The following is a 13286-nucleotide window of genomic DNA, read 5'->3' as shown; positions in this document are numbered from 1 at the left end:
ATAGAGCATGGCAGTGAACAGATAATCGGCTAAAATTCTTTGTTACTACAGTTCCGTTTTCGGTTTTCGGTACGGCGTAGATTGTCTTTAGTGAATAAAGACAAATTGTATTCGCCTAAGAGACCGCCGTATGATCCAGGATTTTGACATAGCAAGTCAAAGGTTATTTATACTTCAAGAATGTAGATTCAACGAGCTTCTTGAAACAATAATAAACACATTACAACATTATCAATAAGTTTCCAATTTGTGAGACCAGCCTCGACTTAGAAAGAATAAGGTTGCACTCATTCAAAAGCGTTCGACCTGCTTTCATCACAACCCAAAAAAATGGTTCGGAATACACAGTCAAATCAAACGGTTTCGTGGTGGGGATCGTGGTTTCAGAGCTCCAAAGCACCACCAACTGCACCACGGGTCTCAACTAGTGATGACGTGGAGTTCCTGCGCAGACAAATTAGAAGTCTCGAACGGAGTATCCGTGAAAGTATTCATTACACTACTCAGCGCGAAGATCCGGATATTTCAACAGCAAGGCAGACAATAGAACAGTTAAAACAGGAAAGGAATGACGAAAGAGAGCGAACGGAGCGACTTAAGGTCGACCTCGGAGTCGAAAGAGAAGCACATAAGGATACCAGGCAAATGGTTACTGAGCTAAGAGCTGAAGCCGCCGCTGAGAAGCAAAACATGGCTGAATTGAGAAATGAAAATAGGAACCTTCAACGAGAGATTGACGATCTCAGAAGTGAAAAGAGAAGAAGTGCAAAGCACGGTGACGATGACGACGAACGCAGCAGTCCCAGTAAGTAAAATAGCTTTCCTCCCCTTCTAGCAGATCATGGGCTAATAAATGGGGAATAGGGGTGAAATCTTCAACAGACTTGATTCATGTGAATCTTGAAGGTCGAGAATTACCAGCAACTGTACTCACCGAAGATTTGACAGAACGTTGGAACGATGTACTACAAAACCATTGGGAATATTCGACATGGATGAGGAAGCTTGAACAGTTAAAGGAGGCGGATGAAGATCTACGGACGGACCTATGGAAGAAGGCTTTGGGGCCAGAAAAGGCCGCGACTCTTCTCGAAGAAAACCAGACTATAGTAGATGCCATCATACTTCGGCGCGATGCACTTCTTGTGTCAATGCAACCCAACACAGAATACATATTCGGAGATATGCGGAAAACTTTGAGGAAACATGACCTGTATCAAGAAGGAGACCTGTTCTGGAGAAGAGTAACGGGCTCATTCGGTGAGACAGATACATGGCTAGATCCACCGATACTGGGCCAAGAAGAAGCATTGACTGTATTGAAAGACTGGAATAAAACATGGAGACAAGTGAATGAGGGGTACACTGAGAGTGAATGGGAAGAATGGGAAAGGGAACAGGAAGGTGGACAGAAAGGTGGAGATGAAGAGGAAGGGGAAGAGGAAGAGGAAGATTACCTAGCTAATTCTTTCATGTAATAAACTGCTCATACATGTTTAACATAACTCGTTTTACACAGAAAATTGTTATCGATGACGTTTAAGAGCTTCCAGTATGCATTGATAGGATGGGGCGCTGTCATAGAGAGGTCGAACTCAAATATTACATACACACAAGAACGAAATTGCCAATAAAATGCATGCTCTAAGATGTGGGACCAATGATTCTAATTCACAGTCTCATCTCAGCCAAAGTGGAGGTAAAAAATCAAATCAACAAAAGCCTAGAATGGTAGGGGAGGCAGTCTCATTGATACGGGGGTCTCAGAATATCCAAGGACCCTCGCCATCAGAAAATTGACATGGTCATAATAGTAAGCATATCCTCGTACAAAAGCAACTTATTACAGCTTTGAATGGCGCTCATTAAGCCCTATGTCACCCTTTTAGATATCTACCTCGTTTTCTAGCATTCAAAAAGATGTGTTATTGTACTGCGTGACCGTGAGAAGGAACATGTCTATTGACTTCACTACGCCCATTATTTTCTACCAATCGGCATACATTAATATTGCTTTATTGCATTCTTTCTACTTCTCTGGGTATCTCGCTGTAATACAACCATTATCCGAATGATAATCTACGCCATGCCCCTGCTAAAACTTTGCATGTATCCGGCATTCCATTTCGCCTCTTCTTACTCTCACCTTCCCATTAAGCCGTACAAGATGATAAAAGGATATTGCAGTATGCCACATATCTGCAAATATCTGATCAAAGAAATTCGTCCCAATCCATCCCTCTATCCACGTGCCCAAAAGAACCTTCTGGGCCACAAAAAAGAACATAATATCTACGCGCCCCTTCTCGCAAATTCGCTACTCTCACTCTCTCTCGACTTCTTTCCAAATCGACTCTTCTCATGGAATTCACGTCCCTTTTGTCTGCGGCCAATGCAGAAGATGCCTACCCAAGCAATAGTCGCAACAGCAATAACAGCAGTAGCGGCCCATGTCAGGATGAGATACTTCTGTCCTTTATATGCATACACTCCAATATCATTTCCAAATTTATTGATAATTTCTGCAGCTTTGTTTTGGAGAACAGTAACGATGACTGAGGCTATAGTAAGAGCCAGGAGGGCCAGGGATGCTAAGCCCCAGTTCAGGAAGGAGAAGAGACGACCTGTTATAAAGATGGCGGCGAGCGAAGTCAATATGGCTAGACCAGCGGCTGCAATGCCGATGCAGTAGAATACAAAGGTAGCATTCATAGCCGTGGAGAGTGTGTCGAGACCATCTTGGATAGCAGAGGGCCAGCCTATGTCGCTAAGATTCAGGTGAAGGGGGCCGATAGATAATTGTTCGGAGATTATGGAACTAATTTCGAAGTGGACTGTGAGAAGATATGAGCAATCTAAGTAGCAGAACCATTCGGAAAGTAATAGTACTTACACATAGCAGTTTGATTCGTGCAGGAGCTTACGTTGAATCCTGCCCCTTTAGCAGTTGCATTTGGCGTATAATATCCCTGGCACATGTCCATCAAATGAAATGAGTACCATTCTTCGATACCTAAAGTTTCCGCAAGCTTATCTGCAATGTCGTTTTCAAGATCGCCGAGTGCGTTTGCAATGTCATCGCCAATTCCAGGTTCACGGGGTATCAAGCTGCTAAGACTACTAACGATTCCACCTGGGGATAGAGAGGTGGGTGTGGAGCCAGAACCACTGGTTGTTGTAGGTATGAGGTCTTGTCCAATTCCGGAGGTATTGAGCTGGAGAGTATGTGATTAGAGCGGTCTCTTTGGAAATGGGGACTTATGAACATACTGTCACAATGTGGTAGTCCTCCATGAAACCAGGCTTACTACCTGCGAAAAGACACAACATGCCGAGCACGAATGTCACGATGGAACAAGCTAACGGAATGGCAGCTAGTGGCTGCATCTTGGAAAGTGATTGATTGGAATATTTGATGTGTGATGATGGTTGATGGATGATATCCAGGTGGTGGGTATGTATGGAATGAACGAGTACTTATCTGCTCTTTAGGAGATCAACAATTGAAAGAAACAGGAAATTATGAGCAATTCAATCACCAACCATTCAACCATTGTTTAGATAACGATAAATGAATCATTCATATAAGAAATTGATTGACCATGGCATGACACGAAACACAACTCTCCTTCTCTTCCTACCTTATTAAATTCACCCAAGCACGCACCCAAGAGATCCATTCGCAGAGCGGATAAAGAAAACCAGGAACAGATCTTGAGATCCTGATTTTACCTTTGTTGTCCTCCATTCAGTCTGTCCAAGACTTCCAATCCTGAAAACGGTATCAGAGAATTCATCCCAGCAAATCTGGTTGGCAATCCGGAGGTTGAAGCTATATTCAGATACGTCATGGGTATAATTGGTGTCGGTCAAGAAAAGAATTCAAGAAAAGAATACCGAAAGTACCCAACACACCGTACAAGAAAATCATCAAGTGCCAATCCGTAAGAGCTTACTCCCCCTGGCCCCTGTCCCCGGTATTGACCACGTCAATTGATAAAGCTCATGAGCCAATCAAAATGATTACCTAATTTACCTGTCGATAAAACATCAGGGATTAATACCTTAGGCAATCACCTACAATTCATTCCCAGCCATTCAAACCTCATTCTTCGACCACTTATGCAACCTTACGCAGCACGATGTATAAAGATGTCAGGCATTATTGACTGCCGAGCACCTGCAATGACGACCCTGAAAAAACAAGCAAGTTTTATTCGGAAATTTATTTTGGGTCAATGGGCCACCTAAGAACCTATGCCTTCACTTTTCGCTTCAAGATAACAAACATTATTTGACATTCTCGATAAGCGCCTCCGTACTATCGTTGCAATCCAATCGATGCAGGCCAAAGAGAGCGGAAAATCACGACACAAGACTAATGAGCGCCCAAACGCTCTCTACCATGCTTCCCACATTTGTGCACCCATTGAAATCAGGCGATTGAACAATTCTTCCCGTAATGCGATGGCGGTAAGTTGTTTTCGGTCCCCGGCTTTGTCGATGACAAGAAGTCCATCCGCAATTTCTCGCGATGTAGCCCATCCTACTACAAGCTTGCTTTTCCAGCCTAGCCCACCAACCTTCTTTATCTCCTGTTGTTGCTGTATCAGCTTATATCTTTCAATGTCTACAAGCAGATTGATGGAACTTACCATAATGTCAGCTATCGCTATGGAGAAGACAGGATCAATGTCCTCTTTCTCCGTCGTCCAGCTCAATGCGGGGGTTGTTGCGGTGGCTGTGATATATGCATGTCCTTTTCGACCCTTGTATCTAGAAGGAAAGCGTATAGGGCCCGCCGGATCGTCTGCCCCATCCTTTAAAACACCAAGACGATTTTTCGCGTGTTCTGCTCCAGCTGCAGCTTTCAATCTATCCGTTCCTAGGGCAGCCTCTACACCACCTTTAGTGACACTTTTAAAGGCCGCCAACAGACGGTGGCCTTTCTTCTTCGGTTTTGACTGATCTGTACTGGTTGTGGTCGCATGCATGTCGAGATTGATGGCATCAGCCATTTCTGCCTCGGATACGCCTTCTGACTAAATTAGTATGTTGCTTGTTATGGAGCGACGTCTACTTACCAAGGTGATCGAGATCCTCTCCTGCTGTAGCATGCGCGACATCAGGTAGCGGTAGAGACGAGGATGGAGGTGGTGGAATCGGAGCTTTATTCGCTTCACCAATTCGCAATAATGTGATTGTAAGTTGGGCATTTGTTGGGACACCTTTCAGTAAAGTGTTTCTAATCTCCAATAACTTCTGCCAATTCGGAAATTCGCGATTCAAGTACGAAAGCCCTCTCCAAATCAATGGATCTCCAAAAAATCCGAACCCGATGAAAAGCCCATTCAGTTTCATGAACACGTAGGTACTGGTGAACATAGAGATGAGGAGCAAAGGTGCAAGGCAGCCAGCGAGCTTAAGTCGAGGTGTGTCACGAGGAAATGGTAGTGTTGGAGACAATGCATTTGCAAATCTCTCCCATCCATCAGATATGTCAGCAATGGCATGCATGACAGGTCGGGTTTTTGACCACATTGCTGCCGACATTGGCTCCTTTGTTTTATCATGTAGGCTATTTGTTTGATCCCCTGCACTGCTTCCTTTTGCATCTGCGGCATGGACTGCAAGGTTTGTTAGGTCTGGTGTTGCATCTTCGAGAGTACTGGGCGCCGCCCCATCACCAGATGGATCTCCCTGGGGGTGCTTCCCCGCTGTACTACTAATTGCAATGGAGGTAAAGCTGTTCACGAAGTTGCTAGCTTCTTTTTCAACTGCCTCTCCTCGATATTTTTCGGGGGCTCCAGTCAAGCTAGTGTCGTTACCCAGCACGCCTGCGGTCGGCTTCTTGATTCCTCCTGTTGTGCTATCAATAAGTGCGGGTGGGGCTGGAGGAAAGCAGTATTCTCTTGCTGGCGGCCATGCTATAAGCACGATCAAAAAGCCCACAATGGTTGGGACTAGGAGGTCTATCAGCCAAGCCAGGAAGTAGACTGATGCGAAAGCAATTGTTCGATCTCTTTCCCTCCATGACCTTAACCTTGCAATATGTTTCCAAAAGGTCACAAGCCCGACTATCACTGTCATATACAGCCGCTCTACGTTTGCCCTCAACTTATCTGGTGAGAACTCCTCTTCGTCCGCAATATTTAGGTCCAGACCTCCAAGTGGTGGCTCTGGCAACGATTTGACATGATACATCTGCTTATTGAATCGCCGAACTAAAGTCCATAATTCTTCATTTGGTAGACCTCCGACCAGAGGGGTGGGAACATCGTCAGGATGATCATTCCAGCCCAAATCTCGCACTTCAACATTTCCATGATCTAGTTGTGCTGCACCTTTCTCTTCGTGATCTGCGACTGCCAGAGCATGGCTATCAGTAGGTATGTCTTCTTCGTGAGCTTCGACTCTTATAGGTAGATTGTGAATTGGTTGCGCGCGTCCACGATAGGGATCTGTTGGTACAGCATGAGGGTCGTTGAGACTCGGAATATCGTGAGAATTACGTGCATCCATGGTTCTGAATCGAACTGACAAATGAGGAAGGCCGTATCAATGTGACTAGAGGCTAAGTAAAAGCAACGTTGGAATCGAATGAAATGAGGATATGGTCGAGTGTTGTGATGGAAAAAGCATTGAGAAGTTGAAGAATTCGATATTATGTATCATGGGAAAGAAAAAGATAGCTTGGCTTCGTATGGCATCCCCATATATTTTACCAATATTATAAAAAAAGGTTAGGAATGTTGATTTGATCAATCACGATTCAGATTGCTACCTACCCACCTAGGTAGTCTTGAACATCTCCCGTCTATGACGTATTTGAGTGTACGCTATCCAAGCAATGAGGCGCCGTTTCTTTGTGCATCTTGACATGTTGACGACTGACAAAAAGAATACTTGGAAATCTCGGTTTCGAGGTACAAAACAAAGCTTCGACAGCGGATTGTGATATTTCGACACAGAATTGACCTGCTGAGGAGCGATCGCTATGGATTCAATCGTCTTGTCAAATCTCCAGGATATCCATATGGATATTCATCCAACAGGTTTCTGCCAAGAGTCTGTGCACAGCTCCATGAGCCACAATTAAAATAAACTACTCCAGCCACGCACGTGCCATGGTTCATTCAGATGCCCGTTGCATTACACACTAGATACCTGGGTAAAGTATGTTAAAATATTGAGATTGGTGATATTGGTGATATTGTCAAATGCACACCCCATCAGAACACTTATTCAATCAATTCGCGTTTATCACTTTGATTTCTTTTGATTTATAAGCATGAATCCAAAGAGTCGGTCAACTCTATCTTGCAGCCATCCCACCATTCTTCAATTTGTTCCGCGCCTCCGCTCTGTCGTCACTTGCAAGCATCACAATGCATCGTCTCGAAAGCGGTTTAGTCGCCTGCAACACCCATGCGTGGGCGGCTGACAAGTATCATCTTTCAATAACTGTCAAAGACTTTTGCATGAGGTGAAGTCTATACCTAGCAAGGAATGCCGTGTAATAATCGCTGTTCTTGCAGGCTTTGTCGCAAGTCCAACACAATTGACATCCTTCCAATCATTGCGGGGTCGTACCTGACAAGGTCGTCGAATTGATGGATAACTTTATCACCAAAGATAATGCCAAAATTTGGGAAAATTCGGCGTCTCAAGCTATCTCGGAACAAACCCAAGCTTCAATCGAGAATGGAGCGACGATGGGCGAATCTTCCGCTGCATGGCTTTCTGAGAGAGATAGTGGGATACTTAATGCTACCGCACGGGAAAGTGGCATGACAAAGACCGATGAAGATGAAGTTCAACTGATGAAGGAGAAATTTCCGGGACTTGGGCGGTTTTTTGCCGACAATCATCGCAAGCCAACACCTGGTAACCTTTTTTGGGAACAGTTGAAGCCATCAAATGACTGGCTGCGACATGTAGAGAATACCCGGGATTGCGAAGTCGATCTCACATCAAAGACTGACATGGCTCTAAGAAATTCAAAAAAATCACAGAAAGTATTGGACAACCGTCAAAACCAAAAGGTCCCGGCAACACAAGCCGAAGAACAAGACGTTAGTGAAAGCATTCTTGAGAGGGGCGCACTTGATCCAAAAGAAACGGTGTCTACTACCAAAAGATTTCCCTTACGGAATGAAAGATTGTGGAAGGCGTACAAACGCCCCTATCGTCACTTAGACGACCTCCTGGCAGCAAACCCCGACATACCATCAGGCGCTTCCATACTTGGCTTGCTTCATTTGGCGGAGTACTCGATCAAGCAAGCAGATACGTTTCTCGATAACTTAGAACGGCCAGATCTAGCTCTGGAGAAGTGGGTCACAGTGAATATCATAATGAGCAATACTATCCCCCATAGCGATGGCTACGACTCATTCAGGAGTGATCCCAGGCTTCTGACCAGGTATAAAATGTTGAAAAAATGGCTCATAGACAAAGACTCAACATTTGGAGAAGCCAAAAACGTTATCAGGGGCGACAATTGTAAAAATGGCGTTCAATCCTTGTTAGCACAATCAGTGAGCTGTGCAGACAGAGATAACAAAGCAGTCCCAATCAATGGTGAAGAAGAAAGATGGCAGAAACAAGACCACATCAAATGTGAGAAACAGGCAGCTGTAGCTTCAGCATTGTCCGATGCTAACGTTTGTAAAATTTCGAGCGAAAATAATATTCCTACAATGCATAGTCAGCCTTCTTCCTTCCAATTCTCAGACGATTTTACAATATCCTACCCATGCCATATTAGAACATGTCCAGAGCATCAAAGTGGCTTCCCCTCTCAGCAAATACTCATGGAACACTATGTCCATTCCCACGGTGAAGCTTATCATCTTTGCGACTATCCTTCATGTCAATCACAAATAGGTACTGCCAGTGCATTAGGGTCCAAGTTCCGTTTCCTTCGGTCAGATTTTCGAGCGTCGAAGATAAATTACAGAACCCACCTCCGAGATTTCCACAAAGAAGACATCGGATTATCTTCAAGGTTGTCGACGGAAGAAATAGAGGGCCTAGGTACTTGCAGGTTCGAGGCAGAATGGTGGAGATGCCAAAGCTGCTTGAAAAAGGTAGTCGTGGGGAGCGAAGGATATAGTTGCAAATCTTGCAAAACTATCTGCGAACCGGCAAGAATTTTGGCGAGGAAGACGAGATTTGGGTTTGGCGGCTTGATTGGTAGTGAAAGATCGATCTCTAGTCCAAACGGAGCTATACTCCGTCAAGCTTCCTATCTTTCAGGCGATTTGGATGTCTCGGATGAGCCGAAAACTGTTGTTTGTGGGGAAACTTGGGGTTCCGAGGATTCTGCGATCCCGTGTTCTTCTGATCCACCGCCTACACTATCACCTGCAATAAAACACCCGATACCCAAACTTGAAATGGCAAGGCAAGGAAGATCGACCGAAAATATCGCATCAGAGCGGAGCATTTTTGTTACAGAAGCTATATCTGAAAAGGATCAAGGCGGCAGCTTATATGACTTTAAAGTCTGCCCATTGCCCGGGATCCCTCATCAAGATGTCATCATTGAATATACTCACGAAGAATATACCAGCAATAAAGTAGTTCCACTCACTACAATCAAACAATTAGGACACGGATCTCTTGGAATCGTTGATGCAGTTCGTTTCAATGACAGAGATCATAGTGGTTTGATTGCTCGGAAAATCATTCGTCTCCCCAACTTCTCGCGAAAAAGACTATTACCTCTGATCCGGCAAGAGGTGGCAGTTCTTCGGGGTCTCTCTCATCACCATATCGTCAAGGTTATCAGCACTTATGAGACGATCAAAGCTCCTCGGCAATTTGGAATTCTCATATCTCCAGCTGGTGACGAAGATCTAGGCCATTTTCTTGAACGAGTTAGTGACAGTGATTTTCCAGAAGAAGATATGAAGCTCCTTAGTGGCTGGCAATTTTGCCTTGCTTCTGCGGTATCGTATATTCATTCTCAGAATATCAGACACAAGGATATCAAGCCAAATAATATAATTTGCAAGGGCGATCAAGTCTATTTGACTGATTTCGGATCCGCCCACCAGTTCAGTGCAGGTGTCACAAGTTCAACGGAAGGCCCTTTAGTAGGCATCACGAAAATGTACAGTGCCCCCGAAGTAATTTCAGATGATCGAAGGGGCCGGCCTGCTGATATTTACTCCCTGGGATGTGTTTTTGCAGAGATGGCTACTGTGGCTGATGGCGAACGCATCGAGGACTTTCATGAATACAGAAGCCAGCCAATACCAGATGATCCTGATAGAATGACCTACGTTTATCATGCGACTTCACATATGATAGGGCCATGGTTTAACGAGTTAGGAGATTTATGGATGGCCTCACTCCTTCAAAATATGCTGGCTTTTGATCAAAAATGTCGCCCGATAGCTGACGTTCTTGTTGAAAATCTATTACAGCATTATGGGCCCCCTAGTTGCTCGTGTCAAATATAGTCTTTCTCGATATCCCGACCGTAAGTGCATGATGTCTTAGCTCCCAGAGATATGGTTCTCGGGGATTTATTGATCGACACCTTCGCCATAAATACCTTTCTGGGAATCTGTTCCCCAGTCGGGATTCAAATCATAGCCTCAGGAGAAAGTGGGCTATATTAATTAGAACAATCATTTCTATTTAATTGCCTCTTTGGAATTTCGGGAAAGAATTGACAAGGAGTCTCAACAAGACACTGAGATAGAAGCAGTGTACCAGGCAAACCCATGAAAAGAAACGAGAATGAGGGATTATCAGAGAAAAGACGATCGAAGCAAATTTCGAAAAAGGTTTTGGCAAGTTCATATTTCATGTCTATTGTGGACTTGTGGACAAGAAGCCAATCAATGAATGCTTTGGAGATATCATTTGTTTTATTCCGAGCTCTGGAACTTGAAATTGACCCGATCCAGACATATTTCTCGTTGGCTGTTTAGATTGCATCACACCATGGCAATGGTAATCCTTAGAGGCTGCAATGTTGCACCTGCGATCTATTAATCTTGTTTCAGATCCGTTACTTTACTTGCGATGTTGGGTTCAATGTGCTGGAAGATAAAGGCGTTCTCTTCATGAAAGATCGGACGGCTTAACCAGGACACGAACAACGATGGTTTTCGCGGGTTCAATCCATTGTCATCCAATCTCTCTACATCCGCAAAAACAATTCATATCACTTACAATAGCTTCATTGGCAGATCCCGATCCTTCAATGCTATCCAAATTTTTACATCATTTATATTACCATTCGTTTTGACTTGCCACAAATAGTATTCCGGGATCTTGAGAGGCTTGATGGTACAATGGCTATCTCATTCGCAAATGGCTGGACTGAACGCATGGAACAATAGAGATGATATTCTTGATATGCAGCTGTTTGTTATGTCTGCAGTGATCGCCCCAAGCTTAATATCATATATCAGACATGAAAGATTAAACATGGGATGTCTCTACGAGTGGTTCGTAGATCAACTGATATCAAAGGAGCCATGTCTAATGATCAGATTAGAACGTCTTATTTGTTGGATCACAGATACCTTTTCTTGAACTCGATTGGTTCTGAGGCACCAGGTTGCTTTAAGAGATATGTGCATGTTCTCTACCCCGCCAATCCAGTGGTTAGAGATCCTGATATGACTACATGGACATGAGATACTGGTATCCCAAGCAAGGCAAAGACTAGTTGAGCAACATGTTGATTTGGAATTGCAATCAGATGATTGTGATGAGCACACTCTGGGAACAGATTATTCCTCTTGTCCTCGGAATATCAGCAAACACATGGCAGCTTCGATCTGATCTGTAGTCTTAAGAAATAAACTGTTCTATCTGCGCATTCTATTTATCTTGTTTGTTCGCTTCTATATTTCCTATCTCTACATTTGGCCTTGACGCTGTAAAACATGTTTTAAGCTAATGTAATTCATGGCACATCCATACCTAAACCCGATTGTTTTCCATTTGGAACTTGTAGTTGACGTGCTTCTCTCCAAACTGTATTTCTTCAAGCCCGTCAACTAACAACGGAGAATTTGTTTCTGATTCTATGTTTTGTTTTTTGGCCACGAGCCCGTGTTCGATTCTCTAGAGAGCTGCGTGGTCGCCGATAGACGTTGAACCGAAAGCATACTCTTCAGTTACTGAAGCAGGCGCCTTGATGTTGGTAGCCGATAATTGATTTTCCAATCTTCGAAGCTTAACAAATACCTCGGCGGCAGATCGATGGCCCCAGTTACTGGATGATTGATAACCAAGAGTATCGGTGTTCAGAATCATCTTTCTCGACTTGATCCCCCGGGCTTCCTACTTCTGGCCATACGAACAACTTCACATTCAATTGTGAGTTCATCCTGAAACTCGGTCATTAGCAAGCTTTTGGATAAAGGCGGAAACTTGTATACATTTTATCTATTGGACCTCATTGTTATATATAACTATATATCTTTCACCTTCTGCCATTTGTGATTCCATCTCAATTAAGACCTTTCTATCTTAACATCCTCTCACATACAAGCAATTTCTCACGATGTGGCTTTCAACTGCTATCCCTTTTACATTTTCATTATTGATTCTTCCTTCTCCAGTCAACGAGTATTGTACCTTCACACTCTATGCTTTTGTCGATGACAGCACCGCCAGTATCGCACATCTGACCCAGCACAATTCACTGTTATCTCATGATCTTCTTCCTTGAAATTTTTGACTAATAATTACTCGAGTGCTCTATAAGAGGCTGTGCTTCTGCTTTTAGTCCCTAGATGGCTTGTGTAAAGCAGGATAGTCTCTCGTTATCTCATGCGGCGCAAGAAACTTCACATACACGAATGGGACTGTTACTTTCACGAGCGATTTGACCTTGAGAGATACGGGATTCCTGGCCGATTGTGAGGAAAGCGGCTTCGTTACTTGACTAGATGGTTATACAAACGGGGGCTCTTAAGAGTGACACAGAATGATGAAAGGATTCGAGGGAAAGTGGTTGTATCGGCCGTTGGTAAGCTTGGATGGTGATAAAGATGAAAATATAAATTATATATGTTTTTGACGAAAAACCTGTTGATTATGAAGAATGAGCTCGTAGCCTTTAGAAACGAACAACTATCATCTCACAATTGTTCTTCTGTTCTTACTACTTGACAGCGTCTTGGAACTCAAAAAATTACAAACAATCCGAACACCCCGCACCTTACCCGAGTAAAACACCAAGCCCCTCACGTACCCCACATAGTGCAGCAAATTTTCCCTGCATGTTTCTTCGCATTATAGGATACAAT

General features: G+C 43.8%; 5 protein-coding genes across 5 annotated transcripts; 2 read left to right on the top strand and 3 right to left on the bottom strand.

The window, feature by feature from the left end:
* Positions 1-330: 330 nt before the first annotated feature.
* Positions 331-1478, top strand: Bfra_012120 (uncharacterized protein; the record flags this gene model as incomplete). Its single annotated transcript, XM_037342441.1, has 2 exons — positions 331-805; positions 865-1478. The coding sequence occupies 2 exons, from the start codon at positions 331-333 to the stop codon at positions 1476-1478; spliced, it is 1089 nt and encodes a 362-aa protein (XP_037187738.1).
* Positions 1479-2292: 814 nt separating this feature from the next.
* On the bottom strand, positions 2293-3387 carry Bfra_012119 (putative sur7 protein; the record flags this gene model as incomplete). The annotated part of the gene is made up of 3 exons (XM_037342440.1): positions 2293-2834; positions 2894-3215; positions 3271-3387. The coding sequence occupies 3 exons, from the start codon at positions 3385-3387 to the stop codon at positions 2293-2295; spliced, it is 981 nt and encodes a 326-aa protein (XP_037187737.1).
* A 1013-nt stretch (positions 3388-4400) lies between these two features.
* On the bottom strand, positions 4401-6522 carry Bfra_012118 (uncharacterized protein; the record flags this gene model as incomplete). The annotated part of the gene is made up of 3 exons (XM_037342439.1): positions 4401-4595; positions 4656-5038; positions 5085-6522. 3 exons carry the CDS (start codon positions 6520-6522, stop codon positions 4401-4403), a joined length of 2016 nt encoding a protein of 671 aa, XP_037187736.1.
* A 1091-nt stretch (positions 6523-7613) lies between these two features.
* On the top strand, positions 7614-10472 carry Bfra_012117 (putative dual specificity mitogen-activated protein kinase kinase 1 protein; the record flags this gene model as incomplete). Its single annotated transcript, XM_037342438.1, has 1 exon — positions 7614-10472. The coding sequence occupies one exon, from the start codon at positions 7614-7616 to the stop codon at positions 10470-10472; it is 2859 nt and encodes a 952-aa protein (XP_037187735.1).
* Positions 10473-12096: 1624 nt separating this feature from the next.
* Bfra_012116 (uncharacterized protein) lies at positions 12097-12288 on the bottom strand (the record flags this gene model as incomplete). Its single annotated transcript, XM_037342437.1, has 1 exon — positions 12097-12288. One exon carries the CDS (start codon positions 12286-12288, stop codon positions 12097-12099), a length of 192 nt encoding a protein of 63 aa, XP_037187734.1.
* Between the last annotated feature and the right edge of the window lie 998 nt (positions 12289-13286).

Source organism: Botrytis fragariae, assembly GCF_013461495.1.
Source record: "Botrytis fragariae strain BVB16 chromosome Unknown tig00000260, whole genome shotgun sequence".
Classification (NCBI taxonomy): Eukaryota; Fungi; Ascomycota; class Leotiomycetes; order Helotiales; family Sclerotiniaceae; genus Botrytis; species Botrytis fragariae.
This window is presented reverse-complemented; position numbering and strand designations above follow the sequence as displayed.